Source organism: Copidosoma floridanum, unplaced genomic scaffold, assembly GCF_036245765.1.
Source record: "Copidosoma floridanum isolate Cflo_tuat_1 unplaced genomic scaffold, Cflo_Japanese_pri ptg000006l, whole genome shotgun sequence".
In the NCBI taxonomy this organism is placed as follows: Eukaryota; Metazoa; Arthropoda; class Insecta; order Hymenoptera; family Encyrtidae; genus Copidosoma; species Copidosoma floridanum.
Genome location: NW_028321883.1, coordinates 28537075 through 28563672, shown reverse-complemented (window position 1 = coordinate 28563672; position 26598 = coordinate 28537075). Strand labels below are relative to the sequence as shown.

The window sequence follows — 26598 nt, the reverse complement described above, 5'->3', positions numbered from 1 at the left end:
TCCACGCAAAATAAAAATGGGAAAAAATTGATAATAACTACGTTCGGTGACAATTAAGCCTCGAATTGATCGGTGCACAGTGACGACAGCATAAGTGCGTTCAGCCAACTTTTGCAATTCAATTAGTTCGTTGATTCTTAAACGAGCACATTATACTGGGATGAAAATAAAACGAAAAAAAAAAACTTTTTTAAGACACGCAATAAAGTGATGCCGTTAACAAAACAAAATAACATGACGTGCTTTCATTTTCGATAATTGTCGCATTCGTTTGTTTGACTAATGAATATATTCGGTAATATTTCAAGCGAGCTATGCTCATAATAAAAATAAGTAGATGAAATTAATATTTTCGTATAATTCGATGGAAAAAACTAACATCTTCATCGAGTTTTCAAAATGAGAGAAACCGATTCATCAGGAGAATCAGATGTAGTTAGGATTCGAGCGAAGGTCCACGTTAAATATTTTACTGTCTTTATTGAAAGTGACGCAAAACAGAAAGGATGTGAGTTATAATTAAACTATGGGTGTTACAATTTAGTGCTCCTGAGAGAAATGGATTTCTTCTTTTATTTTTCATGGTCACTGAAACTTTACGGATCATTCATCCGTCAACAATTAAAAACTATTGGTAACTTTTTGAAGATTTCTTGTCAACCCTCGTTGCATGGAAAAACAAATGTAAGGAATTGGAAACAAAAAAGGAAGTCATAATAGTTGAATAAGAATGTAAAATTAAAATTTCGGATTTTTAGATCCCATTAAGAGAAATTTTAAGTTCTAATATAATCTTGCTTGCGTGAATGAAATTAAAAAAAAAAAAAAAAAAAATCATCTCCATTTCCAAATACGCCCCGACTAAATCGAACAGATGAACATTTTCGTTCAATTATAATTCTGCAAATTTAAACGTCCCTGGCTGACCGCGTTGATAACGTCTACTAATAATTGTTTCCACGGCAAGGTAAGCATTAAACCGCAAAAGCCGGAGGTAGCGTTTTTCTTCACTTTTTTCTTAGATTCTTGACCACGATAAGCGTTACGCCATTTGACGAGCCCGGGCTCTTGTAATGTGTCCAGAAATGAAAATGAAGGGCTAGGTATTTAAATTAACAACGGATTATTAATTCATAAAACTGATGATTCCCATTTTTTTTTTTTTTAATAAATTTAATCTCCTTCTAAAATAATAGCCTGTTCTCGCGTATATGCAAACTACTCGTACATTTTCAAATTTATGCACACGGAATAAACATTTATCAATATGTTTCGAAATCGACGGGGAATCTCATTCCAATAATTAACCATGATAACTTACATTTATTACATCGCTGGCATGCATGTATATTTTTCGCATACTTTGGGCACTTTGCACGCTTGCGTAATACTTTCTCTGTGAAGGACACCCGCGGGTAGTATGAGAGTCAACGCAAACTAGATCACGGTCGAGTGTATGTATACATTGGGCTACGACGTTCTTTTTCGTTCTCACACACATGTTTAATCAACGTGTTACTTTCTTTGCGTCTTTTTCTCCTGCTGAGTGGATCCATTTACTTACATGCAAGCAGGAATCCGTTCGAACGCTAAAGTATTTATTGTGAGGTAAATCGGGTTGGATGAATGGGTGCTAAGTAGGAGTTATGATAAATTCTGACGCACCCGTGGCTTTTGATGCTTGTCACCCAAATCTTCTCAGACAAATAATTGTTGTTAGAGAGTTGATTCTCATAGTCAGAAGAAACAATACAAGTTACTGTTGTAATATGTACACTTACTGTTGCAACTACCGGTAATGCACTATACTGCTGCTACACCTATTGGCTCACGATTCATGTAACCGGTTGAGCTTTACCGCACACTCGACTAATTAATGGGGTACAAGTTGTTGGGCTCACAAAGTGCCAGCGCTTGCAAGTGAGTTTTAATAATTTTACGGTAACCCGTTACATTTCGGCACTACAGATGAGTACATCGTTTGCCTACACACGTTTTTCTCTCACGTTATGACAAACTCAGAACATGTGGTACATAAATCTATGTACACATTTGTAAATAATTTGTCACTTAAATATACATTTTATAAAAAAAAAAACGGCTGCTTCTGACGAAGATTTTTTTTATAGTACAGGCTATCGGAAAAGGTTGCGTAAGTAATAAAATTTTAAATCGAAACAAATCGGGATAAAAATTACGTGATACCCCATACACGTGAACAAAAACATTCGTACACACATGCACATATTATAAATTGATGCATGTGCGCGCCAGCATATACATAATTATATAGCCACATAATTCAGCCATTAAAAATAAAATACAATAAAATCATGTTACTTAGCGTACGCACCGATCGTCATTTGCTTGATTCGTAAAAACAATTTCCCGTTTAAAGAGTAGTTCAGGCCCTTGAAAAAATTTTTATTACTACATCAAGTTGTTGCTTGAAAGCAAATTGGCAAATCCATGAGTGAGCAAGGTTGTGTCGGGAAAAAAGAGAATCATTACCAACAGCTAAATTGTGGATGGAAAAAAAAAAGAATTTATCATTCCCTTACGATCCCATGCGGCAATAATGACATGTGCACACGTATAAGTACGTGCAAGCCTTTGAGCTATCCTGGCGCCTAATGAAAAACGAACGCACGCATTTATGTTTAACCACACGTGCACAGCCTCCTCTTTTTCCTCGTGGCTCCTGTCCCGGCGATGTTTACTGTATCCGTCTGTTTATTGCAAAATCAACGATGGTCAACGAGTCGTAAAAACGAATGCACGAGACTCGGCACTCGGTGGCCTAGAGAAAATGATAGCCACGGCAGGTATGGCACATGCGTTCGAGAGACCGCCCGAGCGTGTGCTCAGCGCGAAAGAACGAGAGAAATTCTGGCACTTTGGAATCCGTATTTTCCCGAGACCGGCCGAGCGGTTTGTCAATCGCGTGGCGAAACAAAAATTTCTCAACTCTTAAAGTGCTGAGTTTTACATTAAACCTTGCTTGGTCTCAAAAATCAGTGTGACTCTGATGTTATGCTGCACCGCGCGGGCCCGTGAATGTACAAATTATATGAGCGAGTATCGCTACATTGATCGTTGATTTATCGTACCTAAACAATTTTGACGACTACAACTCTTGATCCCCATAAACGTTCAATCAGAAAATTTACAATAATTATTTTTAAGTGACGTCATCAGTATGCAACTGAATGACAATTGACAACATCAATTTATACCTTTTGAATGTTCTTTGTTAATTTTTAAGAAAAAAAGCGGTATACAGTAGTGTGCATTTGTTTATTAAAAAATACTTTGCTTACGCGTAAATGAATGAATCATATAATTAATATACTTGATTGAATGTAATTGTATTAAATTTCGAATTTTGTTCTTAAAAACTTTACTCCATTAGACATTTGACTGGATTTCGAGATCCAATTTCACCACCAATACTGAGTGTCGAAGGGGCGATGTGAAAGCTACTTTTTTCCTCGATACACGCAAGCTTTTCTGGTTGTCGGGTTCCAGGGTCCTCCATTTTTCATACTACGCTCACCATCATCGTTGAGACAGCTGCTACTCCTCCATCCTTATACATTTCTCTTCTCATGTTTTAAATTCCAGTTCAAGTCTAATAATTCAAACACGAGCCTCACTTCACCTATTTTCAGCTTATCCCGAATTTTGAAGGAGTAAATAAAAAATGTATACACTAGAGATTAAAGAAACTACACACGATCGACAATTGAAGATTAACGTATGGATTATTTTTAAAATTCAATTTTGCTTGTTCTTGCTCTACGATGTAATAAGTGATAACTTAGTTTTTAAATACCTATTCGGAAACGCCGCTAACGAAAATCACGTTTTCATTCCAATATTTTATGTCTTCTAAATAGTGATCTTTAATATAATTTAAGAATAGTCATTCACTTTGTATTGATACTTCATCAGTATTCTCTAAAAAAAATTTTTTTAGGATGATTGTTATTTTTATCATTAATTGTTATTTATTTTTTTTTTTTTGTTGATACTATTGCGGTACTACTCATTAAATCATGTAACTTATTTGTAATATCTGCTTGCGTACCGAGCAGTTTTTGTCTGTTTTATTTACATGGTAGACATTTTACTTCCGGTACTCTCAATATCATACTTTCAATCTAGCCATTTTTTTACTACAAACATTTCTTAAACGTTGTTTTTTTCCAATAAATAGCTCCGAAAAAGTTGTTATAGATGCGTAAAAGTTTCAGTTCAACGCCAGATGTAAACGATGTATAAAGCTCTAAATATAATATCTTTAAAGATACGACATTACATTTACATCTTAAAATTTATCTTGACAAAATGTCAAGCAATTAGCAAGCAATCAAATCGACGACATTGAATGGTTTAAAAAAAGAGATTCTGCGTTTGAAAAATTTATTTCTTTCACATCAGTCGTTGTAATTTACTGTCCAGGAAAATTTTTTGCTCGTAATAAAGTGTTAAATAACCACACATTTTTACAAGTTTACTCCTTTCATCAAGATAATAGTTGGTCACGACACCAATTGAATACATCTCATTTTTTTCTTTTTTCTCAACAGTTTTTTTTCCAAGCCGTTGAATCCTTCGCAAAAAAATAAGCACGAACTTTTTTGGTTCCAAGAAGTTTGTATAATTAAAATGACGTCAACAAAATTCGAATGAGCGGGAGAAACTTCGTAGCTTTGCAAGGATTATGATTAGTGGCACTGTTTTTTTTTGTCCCACACATTACCGTATGCAAAATATTCTGCGGACAATCATAACATTTATAATGTGATGAATTGTAAATCAAATAAAATCATGTAGATGAAAAAATAAGCTTACATTGCACAGTTGTAATAATATTACTAGTAAAAAAAATAATAATTATAATAACAGTAATAAAGCAATATTATTTTTATGTACCTTTGGCCGATCCTTCAAGCCAAGCAGGAGCACTTACGACTGCGGCAAAGTTTGGATGAGTAAGATAAGTACCTGTCAAAGTAAACCATTTCCCATGGGTCATCAATTTCTTCTTCCCCATATTTGTTAGACAGCTTTCAGTAGATTACGTGAGTGGACAGTGTAGTGTAGTACTGCTGAGTCTCGGCACTCGAGTCTGCAAAGTGTGATATGAATAGGAATAGAGTGAAAACTGATAAGATTTTCTTATAATTTAATCTTTTTTTTTTTTTGCTCTTATACAAATAACAAACGAAGATGATAAAATATAAATGGCACAACTTATGCAAATAACAAATGGTTGCATTTTCCACTAATGTGTAAAAAGTACCTATATAATTATAATGGTTTTGCATGGAGTTGCTAAATTACAATAAATCGATTTTCATAACTTTGAACCGATGGAAAATACTTTGTATTTATTCTATTTTTTTTCTTTGTAAAAAGTTGGCCTCAATCATCAAATGTTAATCTCACAAGGATAAAATTCACTTAGCCAGCTTTTTTCGACCTTTTTTTTTTTAATTTTGAAAACAAGGAGGTCATAAGTTCGCGTTATAGTCACGTAAGAAATTCAGTGTGACTTGCAAACTGGCGCGAGACAAGAACAAAGTGTTGTACGCGTAGACGAGTGCACGAATCTTCATAGTGTGCCATCGTAGCCGTCGTCCGAGCCAACGCGTTCTTAATTCACTGTGACGAAGAAAAGTCCAGCGAAGAGTTCGAGTGCTGCCCTGGCGAAATTTTTCCGATCAACGGTCTACCGAATCGCCCAACGGAGTACTAAGAATAATGACTCTCAAAGCCATTAGATGTGACATGTTGCCACTCACGGGTTGCATAATCATCAATGACCGAACTTTTTCTATCACGATCAAATACGTCATCTGTACGTGTGTATATATGGTTACGCGTGATGGAGGTACTCCTCTTAACCAAAACGAAAAAGTCATCGTGAATAATTGCGCTAGGACTTTTTCGCATGGGCTGGAACCAACTGCATTACCTCGACTGCACTTACGAGTCTTATTTGCAAAGTGACGTTTCTACGAGTGCCCTGTACATCGAAGCCCGATGACGCGCGTATGACGCTTCCCTAAATCTTTCCACCTCTGAGTCTTCATTAGTAGTTATATTCGGGGCAATTTTTTAAGGATCGCCAAGATAATGTCGTCGGCCCTTCAGTCAAGAGGGACTATGTTTCATATACATGTAATGCAACTGTAGTTTTTTTTCGCATTCGAAAGGAAAGTGATCAATCATAGTTTACTCATTCGTTAAGTTGCTCGCAGTTTTTCCCAATTCTCCGTTTAAAACTTGATTGTTTCATCAATTGTCCATCTCACTGTCTCTCTCTCTGCAGCGGCCCTTACTTGATATCGGCTATAGACTCCTGTCAGTAAATTATACCCATATCGTTTGTCCACCAAATGTTTCATCCCTATACAGATACTGCGTCCTGGTACAGTTTACTGTGATCAACGGCTCTTCACTGGTCCTTGTGTTTTATGCTTAAGGTGATCGCGGACGTTTGTCTTTTTTATTGTTCACTCCAAACTTGGAGTTTTCATTTTATATGCTATTATCAATTTGTTTGTATACATTTGATTTTTACACTTCATTTGTTATTCTGCGACGAGGTTACCGTCATTGTATTTTATATGTTACCTTCGACCACTAGTTCTGTACCACCAGACATTTAGCTTAATTTAACATCTAGATCGTAAGCTCCACCGGGCTATGCAATATAAAATCGTGCGTTTCCGGTCAACAATCGGTATTCAAGCAATCACCTAATTTCGGGACCCAAGACTCCCCTCCCCACCTTTGTTCTTAGCACGTGGTCAGCAAAAAAGCTCGACATATTTCGAGAAGGAGGGACCAACTTACTAATCAATATCTATAGGCACACATCTATTAGACACGTACGCGATACAAATAAACGAATGTATTGGTGGACGCGTACCTGTACAATGCCGCGGTGGGATGCAGGCAGGAAAGTGCTCGGTCGCGGGTCTTAAGGAGGCGGGGGCCCATTCACTTGCCACTTAAAACCGAAGCTCTCGCGCGGCCCCGGCGCACTGTTCGCGCAGCATCGCATCAGTCCGCGCTCCACTTGTCGTATCCTTTTCCTCCTACCTGTCTCTGTTCCTCTTCCCTTTGTCCGTCAAGTGTCGCGCAGATTTATGTATAAGTAAGTGTCAGTGCCAGTGACTCTCGGTGTATCATTAATTGAATACCACCCAATTTGAGAGATTCACGAATTTTTTCTTTTTCTTTTTTTTTACTTGTTTATTCATTTTTTTTTTTTTTTTCCCCTTTTTTCACTTGCGTAACGAAAAAATTCAAGAGACGATTCATCTCGGCCAATTAAAGCTCGCACATGTAATAGCACAAATAACAAGAACAACAAAAATAATAATAATTATAAAAAGCATAGTGTTAAAAAAAGTGTCGAGCGCTGCAACTCTATGGGAGTCGGTTCTCTTCGGACGTTTTTCCTCGATTTCGAGGAAAATTGAAAAATCGTTCGTCAACGACGAATCGGAAACAGCAGAAGCGGGTTAAGCCAGTGCTCGTGTTCTGCGTAAAAGGTAAGAGTTGGGTGTCTCGTCCTCGCTTCTTCTGTTTCTCTTTCAGTGGCCGGAGGTACCTAAATAATTTAAGTGGAAAGTTAGCTGCGAGCCGGCAAGAATCTGAAAACGGCTTTTGCTGATGCTGCGTATACTAAGTATACGGACGATCAGCATTTATTATAACCAGGAGAAAGAGAAAGATGCGCAAGGCGCGTCGAAATCAGAAAGCCAACTTCCGCTCGCGAAGCCTAAGGAAGTCCAACTGTCGAGATCGTGCCATTAACAGTGACATTTTTTTCTCCTAAAGATTATCTTTGTTTATTTTGCTAATATCATCAATTTTTTTTTTTTTTTTTTTTTCGCTTTGTCGATTAAAAAGATCAACTTCAAGTGTTTAACACAAATGTGTAATTTAAACGTTTGAATAGGTTTGTTACTTATTGAAGGCTTTTTTTTTTATAAGTAATTTACATTTCCTAAAATTAATACTCCATCTTTCGAACATTGTTTGAAATGTATTTCAAGTATCGACTGATCTCAATTATTACCAATTACGTGTACATACCTCAAATTTGTGGATACACGCTTAAACTTTATTTGAATAATTTTAGATGCAAACTTTTTAATGATTTTAAAGCGATAGAAAGCTATATGTTCAACACATTTTTGCGCTTACATAGGTACAATGCAACAGCCGCGTTAAAAATTTACAACTACCTGTACCTGCATAATATACCGTCCTGTTTTTTCAATAAATAACTCATCTGGCAAGTGCAGTTGCACAAAGACACTCTGTATTTTACACTCGTTTATTCAAGTCCCTCTCTTACGACTGCGAGCGCGCGCCCGTGTGTACACTATCGTTTTGAAATTTCTTGAAATTTCTGAGCAGGTACAACGTATGTTATAGAGATTGCAAAAAGAAAGAAAGAGAGAAAAAGTGAAGAAATTGGTTTAGTGTACCTATAGAAAAGTGCACTCGAGTGGGTTGGGTTATTGGCACCTGATGCTTGCTTATTGCTCTTAAGTTTAAACGCGAAAATACTATAAATCGAGAATTGAATAGTTAGTTTTTGAAATTACTCTTTCAAAAACATCTAAAAAATATATACCATTTTGCATTGAAATCCTATTGATAGAGATCATGCAAATTTATTTTTCTATTCATAAAATGATAAATATTAAAGCAGAGCATATAGTTTAATAACAACACAAATAATATTAAAAATTAATAATTTGTATTTATACTTTGTTTCCGGCTGTCAACTAAAAATATTATCTACTGTAAATCGATTTTTTTACGATTAAAATCGAATGTTTTATCGTATATTGAAGCATCATTGGAGAGAAAAATTTACTTTACCAAAAGTTTCGTTTTTTTAAATATCTACAAGTTTTGAGTTCAATGCATTGTATAATGCCAGTTTTTCTTGGTAATGGGGCAAAAATGTCTTTCCAATTGTTTTCATTGAATCGCAGGCAGTTAATTCCTTATAATGGGCTGTTTATGGGCATTTTTTCCCCTACGGCGTTCTTGCCTAAAATATTAATTGGTTGAGTTACGATGTAAAGCAAAGTTTTATTTTTTTTCAAAACTCAGTAGTAAAAGAGCTGAAAATTGTTTAGTTGGACGATTAATGAACTTATCAATGCACTTTCTACTTTGGTCACAATACAAATGGCCATTCATTTTATTTCTTTGACAAGTAACTTTTCAACCTCTCCCACTCAAAGTGTATCTCCAACACACATCTCTTTTTTTGAAATGAAAGTAATTTTCAGTCATCTCTCTTTCTACTCTCGGCTTTTATTCTTTTGATGAGTGTGAAGAGCATGTCTCGGCGTCATGGCTTTAATAACGGGACTTGAAGTCTCAAGTATCCATCTATCGCCATCGTACCAAATACTACCGCCATGGAGTACAAACGGGGCTTGCGAGATCCTGGAGTTACATTATATTGCTCGCTCGGTGGCTTGCGTGCTTGTACCATACGCACAGAGGCTTGGGGGACTTGCGCAAACACAGGTGGCTAGACCGATCAGGCTTTTATTTTTGGCACAAGGTCGCTGGACCGTTTTTTTTCTTTTTTCTTTTTTTTTTTTTTTTTTTTTTTTTTTTTTTTTTCTTTTATCCCTCTTGGTTACCAAGGTGGCGACAGCGTCTTTCCCAACGCCATGAAATTTCGACGTTCCCGCTGCGTTTCAGCTGTAGGTATTATATTACCAATAACTTGGTGGTTGATCGAAAATATCATAAAGATTGTTACTTTCCTTTTTATTTTAGTCCCAATGGAACCTATAGCTAACATACGTGTAAATATAATGTTCGTAAAAACGTGCGTGCAGGTATCAGCAGCATGGATAGGTCAGTTGCTGAAACAAGAAAAATAAAAAAAATAAAAAAAAAAAACAACGAAAAACCCGAGCTGGTTGTTGAGAAATTGCATTACGCAACATGCCCTTCTACATTGTTGCTGAGCCCGGTACTTTGCGTATTGCGAACTTCGAGTATAGTCAAGAAAATTCGCTGCAACGACGAAAAACTGGTTTTAAACGTTCCATGAGTCCTTGATGGCGAGCAGCAATCAAAATACCAAAATATATGCAGTAGAGCGCAACTTTAACCTACTTATCGATAGGTAGGCGAATTGCAAAATGCGAATGTGTATTGTGTTTTTATAGTTGTATGTATATATAGAAAATAGGTGACAAAATTTTCAAACAGCATCGTGTAGATAAAATAAGGAGTTTTGCAAAAAATTATGAGTAACCAATATCAATGTTGTTAAATCTTGTTGTTGGGTAATGCACATGTACAGAGGGGTTTTAACACATGCACATATCTAAATTAAATATATTTGTACATAGCAATGGCTTTTCATAGATGAACACCTCCAAAATAATTAAAAATTTTTTTATTCTCTCTAGTATTCTGAAGGTGTTGAAAATACCGTAAGCCCCCACTACCCTCATTTTTATAAGCGAGGGGTTTGCCAGCGTTTTCGGCATGGTCTCGAAAAAAATTATTCAAACACTACGTTTTAAAATTTGAATTCACATTTAATATCAAAATATTTAATTGCTTGTAGGAATATACATACATATTAATGTAAGGGTAGAATGAAATTTCCAAAATTTATAATTTTTGTACGACGATAAGGAAAAAAAATTACTTTTAAATTTAAATACTTGAAAGGTAACCTTGTGACTTTACTAAAGTATTTGCCGCGCACACTTTGCAAAACATTGACTTAGTGAAAGATTTAAATAGCTGCTCAGAAAACATAGTATTCACTGCAATTGACATTATTAACTACTATGGTAAAGTTGGTAACTTGTATCGAAAGAAACTTTTTTGGTTAAAAACTAATATCCAGTTGAAAAGTTTATTAATGTAATTTCTACCTATCAAAATTTGTTAAAAATTTTAATAATAGGTCTTATATTTTTGCACCAAAGAAATCTTATGCAAGAAAGAACCTCTTTTTCTGTTCTTTGTTTTGGATGTTTCGTATTTCCTGACCAGTCAACTTAGCTACATAAAAAAATTATAATTTTAATTTTTAAAAATGCATTTTATTGTGTTATTAAAAAAGTCACGAGAGCGACAAAAAATATACTGGTAACCTAGCTGCTAATTTTTAATTGTAAAAAAACGAAAAGGACGACAGTTCTGCTGTTGCACTGCTAGACGTTTCTTTACGTACTTACCCGGTGTCGAAAAAATTTCAATTGTCTAGCTACTGCTTTCACTATCGCGGCTAATTACAGTTGAGGCGTTGAGATGATTTTTAAGTTATCTAATGAGCTTATAAATACCTGTAAAACTTTATGCTCCATATTAGCGCATACTATTGAAAAGAATTTAAATCTCATCGTCTCTGAATACAAGATTAAAGTACAAAAAGCTTTCGTTGAAAAAAAAAAAAATAATAAATAAATAATATTAATAACAATGATAGTAAATAATGAAAAAAACGAGTAAAAAATACATAAGCACCTACGGATATTTACACCTATTCATACAAGCATCTTGGAAGGAGGGCGAGTATGCCTGATGCTGGGAAGCGTGTCCCGTTTCGTGCGTGCGTCAGTCGCTGTGAGAGATCGTCTTTGAAAGTAAAACGCCGACTATGTGTGCTAGAAGAGAAAAGAGGAGAAATTCTTTGGTGGCGGCTTGGAAGAGGAAGTACCAAATAGAAAGGAGATAGGAGATTCTGATGATGAAGTAAATTATAATAATGTATCAAATATCGATTGCGTCTCGATGCTGATACTTTTTTGATTTTCATTTCTCAGCTATACTCCATACTGCTGTTCTTGTTATTGTCATTGTTGTTTTTAAAGCACTGATGGTTATTTTAGAGGAATTAAACGCAATAATTTTTGTAAATAAGAGTTGACGCGTTGATTGAAAAAAGTGTACGAGCCAGGGGAGGTTTCCAAACGTTCCTCACTCAGCTACCTCCATTATGTATTTTCAATATACTTTAATCCATTCTGAATAAAATTTTTGAAGGTTGGCTCCTACATGAGACGCACTTATTAAATTTCCTTACGCACGGTATAAATAAATTTTAAAATTACAATGCGAAATAAATTTTTTTTTTTTTGATATATATATTTTTGGCTAATTTTCAAAAGATTATTCATACTACACATTTTCAGTAAATCAAATGATCTTTGTAATGAAAAGTTACAAATTGAAAAAAAAAAAAAATTTTTTTTTATAAAATCCACTTAGTATAGATAGCTCCCGTGTAGCTACTCGATACGGGCAAGAAAAACAAAAACTGCGTGCTTCAATTTAAGCCCCATCTTGTTACCCTTCCGGCGCAAGTTACAGGTACAAAAATGCTTTTGAGTGTGCAGATCCAAAGAGAGACCAGCAATTTTTTATCTCTCGCGTGGAGATGCGTAGCTATCCAAGCGTGCGAAAAAAAAAGTAGAAACAACGCACAAAGAGAAAATGATGAAACTCGATGGTGGTGTAGAAAAGCAGTTTCGTGCGTATGATGCCAAGCGCAACTTATGCTACAGTCGTATAATATGCCTGTAAGGTGCCACGCATGCTCATCGTACGCGAGTATAGCTGGTGCTGCTTGTGTGTGCTCGCAACCAATTGATAATTAAGTGGTACGAGTGGCCTACTTACCCACTAATACAGACCTCCTGTGCGCCTACCTACTGGTTCTTCCTGCGCGTAGGTATACTCTTCTTCTTCTTCCCCTCCGATGCATGATCAAGAAACTTGTGTAAGAGTATATACTCTCTTTGGTCCATAGTGAAAGCAGTTTTTTTAGGTGGTAAATTCAAAAAGTTAGTATTTTCACATTCATAAGAATAAGTACCAAACAGAATAAAAAATGCCTAAAGAATCCTGCACAACTCGGTTAACCGTTTATACGTTCTTTGAATAAGCATCTCCAAGCTTGCGTGTAATTGCAACATGGATAGCGAATAAATGTATACCGGCCTACTGGATTTTTTTTATTTCAACACTTGGCAGTTTATTAATTTATTCAATCTCCAGCGAATTCCCGGCGTTTTTGTCTGCAGTCTCCTGTGAGAGAACCTGATGTAGAGAGAGAGAGAGAGAACTGTTCATTAAAATGTGTGAGTAAAATTTGAGTAAAATTTAGAGCAATGCCACATGTGCTGAGAAAGGCATGGTATCTTTCATCTTACTCTCCCGCAATCACTTACACCTGACGCATTAGGTGTGTTCAATTAGATGTTGATGTCGATCGGCACCGATCGGTTCTGCTTACGATGGTACGGGCTCTGATCGCTCACTTACATGTGTGAGTATAAAATCAAACACAACTATTTAACCCCTGTGAGATACATCGGTTACCAGTCACCCACTAATGGAAGACAAAAAAAAAAGCTTTTTTAAGCAATCACATTAAAACGCGAGTTGGTCCAAGAATTGACATTTAATCATGAGAAATGTGTAAAATTCTTTGTATCCGTTGATATTCCACATGGCTTTTTCTTTTCTCATTTGGTTCTCAATTCTCGAAAAATAATGTATTTTCAAGCATTAAAAATTTTTTGTTTAAAAACCATGGAGTTCGGAGGAAAACATTTGTAAAAATTTGCTACCTGCTTGTTTTCTCTTGGAAAATCTAAGATAAAAATTATTTAGATGTTGGAAAAATAAAATGAATAATTATTTGTAATAAGTTTTAATCATCAAAATTAAGGTTATTCAATTCGACCAGCTCTGGCAAACTCGGTCTACATCGACTCTTCCCATTTTAAAACACGATTTCTTTCCAACGGTTAATTCGTGATTCTTCAGGACTGACACAAACATTAAACACCTGCGAAATAAACAGCACCTACAATTAAACTCGTTAGCTAACGTTGTTGCTTGTACAGTACTTTGTACTTCCACGTGTATATACATTATTGCGCATTGCGTGCGAGTCGGAGACGTGGCGAAAGCGGTGTCACACTATTTACTTCTCGGATTTGATGATTGAGTTACGGCGAATGGAAACACACAGTTAAGTGTAATATTAGATAATTTATTGAAAGGCCACTTTATTAAAACTGTGTTGAATCAGCAGCCAAATCCAATATAATAACCAATAAAGGGCACTTGCAGGGGCGAATAATATAGTTGTAATTATAACAATGACAATATTTGGTGTCGTACGAGCAAAGGGTCGCATCTTTCGGATCTTCCTTCTCGTAAGGAGTGGTAATTGATGTAAAAATAAAATGCATCGAAACCAATGTACGGAATTGGGAATTTCGTAGACCGGCTGGGAAAAACCAAACTCACGGGAAAAATATGACCAACACCTTGTTTTGGTAATGAAAAATTCTTTAATGATCTTTGCTTAAGCCCAACATAGACGACGACAACGACGACGGCGATAATGAGAACAAGGAGAAATGGGAAGCTGAGAAAAATATGAGAGAGGAGGAGAAAGCTCGCACGAAAACGAGACCGATAAGCATGTAAGTTTTTTATACATGCATACTTACACACACGAGCAGTGGGAGGAGGAAAAAGAGGGGGTAATCGAGAGACACGTTTCTTCCTCTGCTCTGAGACTTTCTCCGTAACGAGTACCGTTCTCTCTCTATACAATCTGCCTGCACCAGTAAACTATCTCATCTCCACTTGGGATGCAGGACTGTACGCGTGTATAAACATCATGCAAACCCCTCACACAGAGAGAGGGAGAGGAACAGTAATAATAAAATTTTGACGAGGCTTTCTTAATTATTAATTATCTAGCACTTTTTTTTTTAATTATACGTACGAGACATCCATCTTTCTTATTCACTGTAATAAACTCTGCATACTGTGATCATTTCCTCCTCCCTCTCTTTCTCCACCCATCTGTATAGCCTGAAAAATATTTCTCGAACAATACTTTCATGGGGCTCGGATAAAGTCAATGCCATGCAGATACGCTTGTATAAACAATATTATCCGCAACGTATAAGTAAGCTCATCGATTTTTGCTGCAAAGAAAAAAAAAAAAAAAAAAAAAAAAAAAGGTGCACGAAGATGGCAGTCGTGGGTTTCTTTTTCTTTCCACCACTACGATTCCTCTTTTTCTGCGCTAATATCTTCAAGTACCTATTTGCCGAGGGGTACATTTTTTACGCATACAGTAAGGAAAAAATTTTCCAATCAGCAAGAGTATACAAACCAAAAAGGGTGCCCGATCTATGACTGACTTGATTGGGATTGTTTGACACAATAAAACCAACTGATTGGCCCACCGCCCATCACAAAGCGAGCAAGCATAAAATAGCCAATCACGTTGCGCAATTTTAATATTTCGCATTTTAAATCATAAGTATAAAGAGCGAGTTGAAAAAGGGAGAGAGAGAGAGAGAGTTAATATAATTAATAGGAAGGAGAAGGGGGTGAAAGTACACACTGCGAACGAAGCGATGAGTAGAAAGATGCAGAGATGAGGAAGAAAAGTGTTTTTTTTTTTTTTGTTTTTTTTCTTGCGAGCTAAAGTGGGACACGGTGGTGGTGACCTGGTAAACGAGAAACCCTGTTAATTTTTAAAAATTCAAACAGAAAGGCAGTCTACCTGGCTAGAGTATGAGCAGTCCTTCTGATTATAAATACATCATATTTGTGTCACAAAACGTGTTTATCATGACCAAAATGTTTGGTGAATATATAGCGCGAGTGTTTCTATTATTTGATTCACAACAACAAATATGATTCGCAAAATCTGTATTTTAAATGCATTTTGATTTTAAAGAATTTTTATTTGCCCTCGAAGATAGATTTGAAAGTATCAAGATAGTTTATACGCAACTATCATAGTAATAATAAAAAAAAAAGTGATTGAAAAGTAACTAGTTGAATCTAATTTAATGATAAAGATCATACTACGAGATCATTCGAATCATATTTTTTTTTTTCTAAAGTATGAATCAACTTTTTAGAATATCGAGTTTTTTAGAAGCAAAAGCGGTACCCACTTGATTGATTCATCAGAGTCAGATTAAAGCCGTTATACTTATTTGGTATACGATTTTTTTTCATCTGATGGAAATGACTGATAAATTTCCACATGTCTTTCATTAATATTAATATACGGAATTTGTGTTTGTAGGAATAATGTTATAGTTGTTGTAAAATAAACACCCAAAGGTGATATTGTGAAAGTGTGCAATTCAAACTTTAATGTGAATATGTTATAATTAATTAGAAAATAAATTCTTCGCTACTATAATATTTTCAATACGATTACCACTGTTTACTTTCTGATTGAGCTTTTAATAGTTTTCTCAGAATCTCGAATCCTCTCTAAAAAATGTTTTACTATTTTTATTTACTTTTGATAGTCCGATTCTTACCATAAAAATCATGACAATCCAATACAAACATTGAGAGAATCTTATACACACGTGTAAAAATATAAATTTAAAATTTTTAATTAATTTACTCCTTGGTTATCAAAAAATGGCTTTCAAACATTCATAGTTTCTAGTTAGTTTGACAAATTAATTTGCACACCATTTATTTTACTTTAAATCGACGAGTAAAAAAACTTGAAAATTATGGAGAAAGTACTTTTCATGTTAAAGAATCACGTTAATTTTTTTTTTTTAATTTTTATCACCTGTAATTATTGGGTCACAGTTTTATAAAACTAACGAGTGAGAGCAAATTAATAATTTCCGCGATACAAGTCGAAACGGCTCTTGATTTTTAATGTTGACCCTGTATTTTTTTTTAAATTTTACAAGTCACGAGTCGAGTCGAGTCAAGTGGAGTACATAATTTTTATTTATCATGCACTTTCAATATTTTTTATCCGAGTGTGTACATTTGACTAGTATTACCGTACAGTTGGTACTAGATAGTGCAACAACTTTAACTATAAGTTCTTGTGTGTAACAAATTTTTCCACATAAACTTTGTTATGGATTAATTTGTAGGTACTTAATCACATTTGCAGTTACTTGAGTCTTCTGCACCATGAGTACATTACTTTCTTTTTCATCACGATTTTTTACTGTATGAGTCAGATAGGCATAGGACAATGTGCGAACAACTCTTTGCGGTGAAAGATTTCAAACGCGATGTCTATCACAAGTATGAATAAAAAGCAAACTTTGTAAGAGGGGGATGATATTTACTCGAATCTGAATGGGTATACCAGTAAATAGAATCTGATAATTTTTTAATTTGTCAAAGCGCTTTGAACCAACGCGACTAGATCCGACAATAACGTGATTAATCGCGCGGTATGGGAAAAGCGTTATTTCATCCCAAATAATTTTTCCAAACCAATGGCAATTGAAAGTGTCCAAAGTATACATAAGGTATGGACTTGGATCGTTATCAAAGGGACAGGAGGTGAAACGAAAGGCGTGTATGTACTTGATACATGGATGCGATATAAATAAAAACACGAAATAAACAAAAAACCAAAGCGTCCTTTCGAAAGTCCCAATTTACTTGATGGCCGCTTTGCTTCGTTTTTCGACGTTTCGAGGTCGCCCATCGTATAATAGCGCCTCCCTCTCCCACCGACCAGCAGCGACCTTTCATGCCCAACGTGACTGGTTGGCCTCCCTTCTGAACCCCATACTTTAATTTCATCAAAACAAGCTTTTCCTTCTTCCTTCGCCAAGGCTACTCGTTTGCAACATCAAACGGTTTGAATGTCTGCTCGGTGAAAATAAGAAGAAAAAAATTACAACAATCGTTTATTGTCAATTTATGGTAAAATTAAAATTATGCTGTTCGTCATTTCATTGCTAGGGCGGAGAAATTGATGATTTAGTACAAATTAATGAAACATGATAGTTTTCGAGGATTACTCAAAGATAGAAGAAAATACAAAAAAAAGAATAAATACATAAACAAAGATATAATTTTTGGAACAGCACTTACAGAAAGCCGTACGATTTGGTTGGGTTGGATCAAACGCTCTCGATGGATAAAAATTATTTTCATTCACTCCTTGAAATTTATGATGGTTTGAAAAAAAAAAACTTTTACTTCTAGGTCCAAAAGCTTCGAAAGTCCAGCAGGGGGTAACGAGGGAAGTAATTGCGAGCCATGGCCTCAGCGGCAGCGGAGCTGGTGGCAGAGCGGGAGCCAGAACCACGGAGTGACTTGGTCGTTGACGCGAACCGCAGCTTCGTGGGGGCCGAAGGCCTAGTGCGCATGGCCCTCGACCAATACACCGTCATCCTGACCGCAGTCTCGGACCCAAGGGTCAGCGAATGGCCGCTCATGGACTCGCCTCTGCCAACCCTCATAATCGTCCTTCTCTACTTGTACAATGTCACTCTGCTGGGGCCCAGGCTCATGACCAACCGCAAACCCTTTCAGCTCAGAAACGTCCTCATCGCGTACAACGCCTTTCAAGTTATTTTCTCCCTTGGAATGCTTTACGAGGTAATAATGTCTTTATCATTATTATTATTATTATTATTATTGTTGCTATAGTATATTATTCACCAATGATACTACACAAGCTGGACATGGATGTCTATTGAGCGAAAAAACTTTGTTCCAACTTGAATAACGTGATGAATTTTGAAACAAACCCACCGACCGACCGGCCGACTTTTCATCATCAGTGTTATACGATTAAAAAGATAACGCGATAAATGTCGCAACAATCAACTGCAATCATGTACATACGTCTATTGCGTATACTGTTATTCCGCAGTTTTATTATTTCAGCCAATATAAATTATCGTCAGAGAATTAGTATTGGACTAGATTGTGTTTAAGGTTTCGTCATATTAGCAACGTTACATTGCGTTTATAGTTAGTGCAAGGGTATCGAAAAAAAAAAAAAAAAAAAAAAAAAAAAAAAAAAAAAAAAGTCGAACGCAATCTGGCCGGTCCGAAGAGCTTCTGACCGACCGAGCGCTTTCTGACGGTCATTGTTCCGTGGTAACCGTTGTATCACCCGTTGCCTATACATTACTCTGATTGATCAACGCGGGTACGCGCTTCCTTGCAACATCCACAGGACTCGCGTAATTTTTTTCGTAAACAGTGGGATAGTGCGCGTGTTGACATCTCTTTTTCGCAACTCCCGTCTTTCTTTCTCTACGTCTCCTTTCCTCTTTTATTCTAAAAATAATTATATGCAATGCTGCAGTAATCGCGCATTCAAAGTTATCCAAAGTTGCTATTGGATAACCTGATACATGCGTACACGATGCACAGCCCATCTTTCTATCGAAATAACGAGAAAGAGACTTTTCAACGTTAGGGTCAAGAGGGATATGATTTTCAAAATAAATGGCAAAAAAGAATCTTTTCGATTTTTCCGAGGATAAATAGCTTTTTCAAGATCACACGCGAACAAAAATTTATTGTTCAGCCCTGAGCGTACAGATTAATCCAAAATGTGGTCAAACGATGTAGATAATTGGATCAAGCGTGTAATAAAAAAAGTTTCATGGATTTCTCCCTCATTTGCCGAAGTCATTGGGCAAAGGATCAAAGAAGAAATAATACGTGATGCGATGTAAGTATACCCACCGGTGTCTTATACTTTCGTTCTCTTTCGTTGGTTCGATATACTTACTTATGACCCTATTTATTTTCGCATCTGCGTGCAGCGCTCAACAGACCACGCGAGCGCAAGGTATGTAATAATCTCCGATCCGCGAAGAATTTCCCAACTTTCCAAGGTCCCTCGCACTCGAACCGTCGATCGTACTTGCATGTGTACCTGTACTCGCCGCGTTAACCGATGGCAATCATTTGTATACGGTATATATTATACTTACAACTGCGTTGCGCCTATACCTATACTTACTGTAATATTTCCTTCTCATGTATGTATACAAGGTACATCATAGTTACATTCGTATTCTATGAACAAGCACTGCTAGTGCCGAGTCTACATCTGCATGACCATATAAAATCTTGAGCAATAATATACTTTTATCGCGTGAAACACCATTTTTCAACATATTTTCCGTAGGTATTATACGAATAATCTTAGGCTTTTCTTAAACAGTAAATATACCAATGCGAACAAGTTAGAGAAATGACGATTGTTTTCCAAGACTGACAGTGAGTATCATATTTTTCAACAGCGAAATTCGACGTTATAAAATTATTTTACGAGTAAAAAACAATAACTACCTAATAACATTGATGATATGATTTGTTTTTGTTAAGAAATTGTTTATCAATGTTAAAGACCCAGTATAACTTAATTACTTAGTATGGATTATTTTTTTGCCATTACCTTCCAATCATTATGTATGTATTATCTTGAGAAAAGTTTATTCATGCATTCATAATAAATGAGTGACATGACTAGTGACGAGCTAGTGATCGCGCATGTTATCATTGCGTCATACACCTAAAAAGCATTTTTGTTTTTCTCCTCCTGAAACTTCATTAAAAACGAACTATGGCCCGATGCGCATAAACACGAAAGGAGATTTGTGGAAGAAAGACAATTGTTTTTGAAGATGATAATCGTTTTGAAAAGCACAAATTTTTTTTCTCTGTAACGAAAAATCACCATTTCGTTGGTAATTTTTTAAATAACTTTTAATTTCGTTTTTATAGCACTTAATGTCCGGATGGTTGCTGGACTACAGTTACAAGTGCCAGCCGGTTGACTACTCGCACAACCCATCGGCCCTGCGGATGGCCAATCTTTGCTGGTGGTATTTCATTAGCAAGTTTACCGAGTTTGCTGATACGGTAAGGATATTTGATTACGTGTATGGCGACGTTTTCGCTTGGGGATAATTCTCGCCATAATTAACATTTATAATTGGAATATTGCAAATCGGTCGTTACTGCAAATTAAATTATTGCAACAATTATAGTAGACGACGACATCGACTGTGACGAATAGAAGGTACCGATGTGAGCCTACATGCTTGGGTGACCTTAATCTTTCTATTGTGCATACGCATTGCGCGTCCGTTTTTTTCTCAATTTTAAACATATAAGTTGCGTACACGAGTTTAATATACCCATATATTGTACGCGCGCGCTCGCAGAAAGATATTTACGTTACCGCAGAGTAAGTAATACTTAAGACGGCATTTACTTACTTTCGTCAGCGCAATCGGATGAGTGGAATTCTCGTTGTGCCGTCCGTCCGTCTCAATACTTGTTTGAGAGCTTCAAAACGATTTCAAACATTTTTTCTTTTTCCTTTTTTTTTTTTTCAATTCAAAGTTATGATTTTAAGATGGTGATCCTACGAAAAACACTTGAGAATAATTGTCCTTCACAAATCGATGGTTTAGCGATTTTTTTTTTTTTAACTTAAAACCAAGTGCAGGTTAAAAAATATTTGTTTTACCATGGACGGAAAGTGCGGCTAGTCATCAGAAAAAACATCGCTCATGTTATACTCATACTTTCCGCCCATGGAAATCTTCTCGATCGGTGTAAGAAGCTACGTAATAACTGTAAAACTGGAGGCTTGAAATGATATATATTTACACCCACAGTGCATAATACGATGTATACACCGTATATTTTGTGCAGATATTTTTCGTAATGCGAAAAAAGGACAGCCAAGTGACATTCCTGCATCTGTATCATCACTCGTTGACGCCCCTCGAGACCTGGATATGCGTAAAGTTCATAGCCGGGGGCCACGGCACCCTCGGCAACCTCATCAACAACGTGGTACATGTGGTTATGTACACGTACTACATGCTCGCCGCTGCCGGACCCGAGTACCAAAAGTACCTTTGGTGGAAGAAGCACTTGACTACCATGCAGATGGTGAGTCCCTCCTCTCCCACCGCACTCCTTTAAAAACATTCTTTTGATAACGCCACCCATTTTTACGTATACCGTCCATATACTCCGTAAGTATAGTTCGTTTGCAACTCGGTGGTCGATCGTTCCGACTCGCTTGCTTCGACGTATGTAAATAGCCAAAAGAAACCCCGTTCGTCTGTACGCTGACGCCCAATTTTTTAGCAGCACAGGCTTCCTAGGCTCCTTTTTTTTCGAGAATAAACTAAAAAGTATCAAAGAACTTGAAAAACCTACGCGAGTATACATAGGTACGGAAAATAAAAGCGCTCGGTATATTGCGAAAACAACTCGTAGGCTCTTTGAGATAATTCGGACAAGCGCGCGCCTGAAAAGTGAACGGGTAGCGTGAGATATATTTATATCTGTAGTCGTCGGCTGTACACACGTAGGTATACATTTGCACTTTGCGCTCTTGGACACACATATTATATATATACATATAAATAGGTACACGCGTTAACTTATCACACGTGTGTTGTTTGTAAGAATGTATGAGATACGTAGTGGGTCAGCTCAGTTGCCTCAGTGCGTAAGTACATATATGTATATGTAGGTACCCCCTCGTACCCATACTTCCTCGCATCGCAGCCAATCGATTTTCCAAATAAGTGCTACCTACACGTGCACATTTCACAATGTCGAATTTCCAGTAATTTTTTTACCACTTACAATTAGGGGGTCCAGGCCGCTTGCGAAAGTTGTAGCGTGTTAGCCTATTTGTCCATCCATACAAAAGTATGACAATAATACTTGTGGTGCACGTTGCGCGTTTTATTAAAATATTATATTTTATATTCCACGTATAGCACGCAAATTTTCTTCCTTTGTTTGGCGAGGGGGAAGAAAAAGGATGCTTACAAAGCTCCATACGTATTATTATTATTATACCTTTAAACGAGGGTTTGTAGGGCTAATCACGCACAATACATTACAAAGTCATGCCGATCTCCAAACCAATTTATTTCAACACGAATCATCATCTTTACTCGGTTAGTCTTTTCATTTATTTCCATGCATGGATAATGTATTTCACTTTCTATGAATATTTTGGCATCATCACGGTAATTTTTAATATTTTCGTTAACAATGTATACTTACTTTGTTGTTTTTACCTGTATAAGTAACCAACACCCGTCTCTCGTGGTTCTCGTGATACCTATACTTTTATCATGTAAATGTTATTACAAACAATCACTGCTTGACTATATTTGCTAATCACATTTGACATATCATGCATATATTATATACTATACATTCATATAATCTATTGGTTTGAGCTTGAAGCTTTTAATAAAAAAGGCTTCACTGTGCGAAAGTCAATTTTTCAAATTTATAAAATCTCGCTCATACGCCGCATTTCCCTAGGTTGGAAAAAAAAAAAAAAAAAAAAAAAAAAAAACATGAATTATTTTCTCTGTGGAATTGATCGTATACTTACGGGTAACATAGGCGTCAAACCAGGCCACGACAGGCATGCCCGGATAAATTCTCGGGCATCGGCTCACAGTGCAGCTAAACACCGAGGGGCTGCAAGGGGGAAGGGGATGGAAAGTGAAAAGTGCGCGCATTCGTTGAGCAATTGCCATCAGAATTGGCCCAATACCTACACACATACACCCAGCCAGTTAACCGACCGGACTGATACCTACTTACTTATATGTTGTTGTTGCGTGCACCAAAGAAACGTGCATGGCGCAATATTTTGGCATCCATCCGTGTGTGTGTGAGTGCAAATAAATTTTTTTTTTTTTATGAGACTCCACAGGCTACAGCTACGAGGTACTCGCGGCTTACCATTTCCGATGTACGAATACGAAACTAAACGAAACAAAACGCATGCAAGTGAGTATGGCTATACGTATAGCTCTTGCAAGCTAATCATATTCGATCACTAGCTCCTGACATTCCGGAGTGTATTTCATAAACGTTCTTTAATGAATGAAGCTTCGAGCTTTAAGAATCAGCTTGGCGCGCCTATATTCCTGGACCTATGTACAAGCATTTATTCTTTCAAATTTTAATATTTTCCCGTCAAGTACCCGTACTTTATCCGAATAGAGTACCTATGACCAACACGTAACATCCCTCTCTCGAATTTCCCAATTGATTTCTAGTACCCCTTTCCTTCGACCCTCATCTTCCTCCCGTCAGTTTTGCACCTCTCCAAGGCGTTCGGTGGTGCAGAGAACAACACATCCCAACCAGAAAATTCGGGGTTCCAACCAAGGAGTGCTCTCAGGATGATTGTTTTTTCAACAATTTTTATTTCGTCTTGACACTCGAATTATTTCGTGCCTACTTTTGAATTGAGCCGCTATCGATAAACCAGGCAAAATCCATCTCATTACTTTTTTTTTTTTTTTTTTATAGACAGACATGCATATTAAATGTATTTGACTGCAAAATCTCAAGGCGGCTCAAATGGGCTAGGATCCCCAAACAAGTATACGAATTCAAATTGTCAAGTCCGAGCTACAAAAATCCTCTAATTAATTTATATTCCGAACGATACGTAATATTTATTCAGTACCTTAACAAAATGGCATGGCTACGCTTAAGTAATAATGGCGTCTTTTACGTGTACGAGTATACCTATACTAATATTATGCACTACGACTTATGCATATCTATATATTATAAATACACTTTTACACGGGAAAGATAACATGGTTATCACTTGGGTACAGTGGCACGCCACAATTTTTGTAATATTACATTATTATGAAATATCATTTGCATATGCCATAGTAGGGGTGAATACTTGTTTCGCAAATAAGAAATCAATTGATCATTGTGTTTCATTATGAGTTCTCGTTCTTCGGGTTGATATTTGTTTGCGAAATAAGTAATTTTTTTTTTTTTTTTTTTTTTACACCTCTTTATTATTCAATTAAAAAGTGATAACGCGATTCAGAAAAACTTGGCATTATCATCGATGTCTAAAAAAACTTGATAAATTCAAGCTTGTGATTGTAAATTAATTTTTGTTGAAATTAGCTCACAGACACAACATGAAACTCATGCCCGTACGTAATTCCGTGTCGTTAAGAGCTGATTGGAATGAATGCTCCGAAACATGCAGATATAGTTATTATCTCTCATGGATCTATCATAATATAATCAGCCTCCGGCGCATAAGCATTGTTTGATTTAATGTAGTATTCAATGTTACGGTGATGCAATGGTAATATATGTCCGCGCAAAAAATCTTTGCCTTGCATTCCAAACGAAATCGTCCAAAACGGAACCAGTGATAATAGTAATAATAAATAATTTAAAGGAGCAAGTAAAGTAAAATATGCGCTTTCATCCTTAGGTGCAATTTTTCCTAGTGTTCGTCCACAGCGCCCAAGCCTTGGTGTTCGACTGCGGCTACCCGAGGCTTGTCGCATTCCTGCTACTTCTCCACTCTGCCATATTCTTCGTCCTCTTCTACGATTTCTACCTACAAGCTTACCGCCGAAAGCACAGACCCGCAGCGGTGGCTGACAAGCTCAAGCCCGAGTGAGCGGACATCGACTCGATGAGATGCAATCGAAAGGAAGATCATGGCAATCAGTAGCACCAGTTCAATTATCTGATGTACACGCAAATTTATTTATTACATTGCGTACGTAGGTATACTTAAGTATATGGCCATGTACCTACCTACCCACGCGTAATAATGTGTAGCACTTCATTGCAAGGGACTAGAGGCAGAGATTCAATACAAAGGAGCGGCATTACATGTTTTTAGTGTAACATCAACGAAATCTACTTACTGACTGAAATAAAATTTTAAAGATTATGTTTAACCACTGCTGCTGGTGTTGTCACGTGCTACATGTTAATAATACGCAATTATGTATGGTTGACTCATCAACATTTTGTCGACTTTCCTTCACACGTTAATATTATTATTATTATTATTATTATTATTATTATTATTATTATTATTATTATTATTACCATTATTATAATTATTATCATCATCATCATCATCATAATTATTTTGTATTTTTTTTTTATAAGCTCGCGTGAAATCTAGTCCTCGTGCCGGCGCGAAATGCGGTTTTCTATATGCTACCGTCCTCGTCGTCGTAAGGCCCTTACAACTTTGGCTGTCATGTAAGGTATACGCGTCAGAGAGCTCACGCGCGAATCTTTTCCATTTGTACTGCGCTTTTTTGTATTTTTTTTTTTTTTTTTTTTTTAATCTAGTTAATTTTTCCATTTTTATCATAATTTTTTTCTTCTTTTACTATGAAATACTACAAATGTGTGAACCAATTATGTGAAATATATTTTTAATGTTAAAAATATATTTCATTATGATTTTAAATTGTATCTGTAATTGAGCAAGAATTAAAGCGAACGTTGTTGAATTGACGTTGAATGAACGTTGAAAAAGTTGAAAGATGAGTTACTAAAATGTTTTTATAACTCCTCTTCAATTTAATAAGATAATGACAATATCTTAAAATCTTTAACGTCCAGGAACAATTTGTTGAAAATTTAGCATAGTTTGTTTTATGTGACAGGATAATTTTTACGAATAATAAAGTATTTTTAGCAGCATTATTGGCAAACTTTTTCGACTCGTCAGTCGCTTTACCAAAATTTTTCTCAGAATTTTTATTTAAAATATCATTAGGTGTAGTTTCATGTTAATGCTTTTGTCATGTCATAAGTTATAGTTGTCGGGTTTCATCAATTTGCGTAAAAAAGTATCTGAAAGTCTCATTTTTTTAAATTTTTCCTCTAGACTGACAATAAATACTTTTT

General features: G+C 36.2%; 1 protein-coding gene across 2 annotated transcripts; it reads left to right on the top strand.

Annotated features, from left to right (window-relative positions):
• The first annotated feature begins 7288 nt into the window (after positions 1-7288).
• Positions 7289-25745, top strand: LOC106640063 (very long chain fatty acid elongase AAEL008004). Of its 2 annotated transcripts, none has more exons than XM_014353941.2 (5): positions 7289-7571; positions 18067-18462; positions 20614-20751; positions 21553-21795; positions 25151-25745. In XM_014353941.2, the coding sequence occupies exons 2-5, from the start codon at positions 18121-18123 to the stop codon at positions 25340-25342; spliced, it is 915 nt and encodes a 304-aa protein (XP_014209427.1). In that variant the 5' UTR covers positions 7289-7571; positions 18067-18120; the 3' UTR covers positions 25343-25745. The 2 variants fall into 2 exon arrangements, with proteins under 2 accessions (XP_014209427.1, XP_014209428.1); XM_014353942.2 differs by lacking the exon at positions 7289-7571 and adding an exon at positions 8364-8445.
• Positions 25746-26598: the final 853 nt, after the last annotated feature.

Excerpts from the sequence above, each read along its gene's own strand:
- LOC106640063 (XM_014353941.2), top strand. The coding sequence starts at position 18,121 with ATGGCCTCAGCGGCAGCGGAGCTGGTGGCAGAGCGGGAGCCAGAACCA. Across the intron at positions 18,463-20,613 it reads CCCTTGGAATGCTTTACGAG|CACTTAATGTCCGGATGGTT; the intron begins GTAATAATGTCT and ends TCGTTTTTATAG. Across the intron at positions 20,752-21,552 it reads TTACCGAGTTTGCTGATACG|ATATTTTTCGTAATGCGAAA; the intron begins GTAAGGATATTT and ends TATTTTGTGCAG.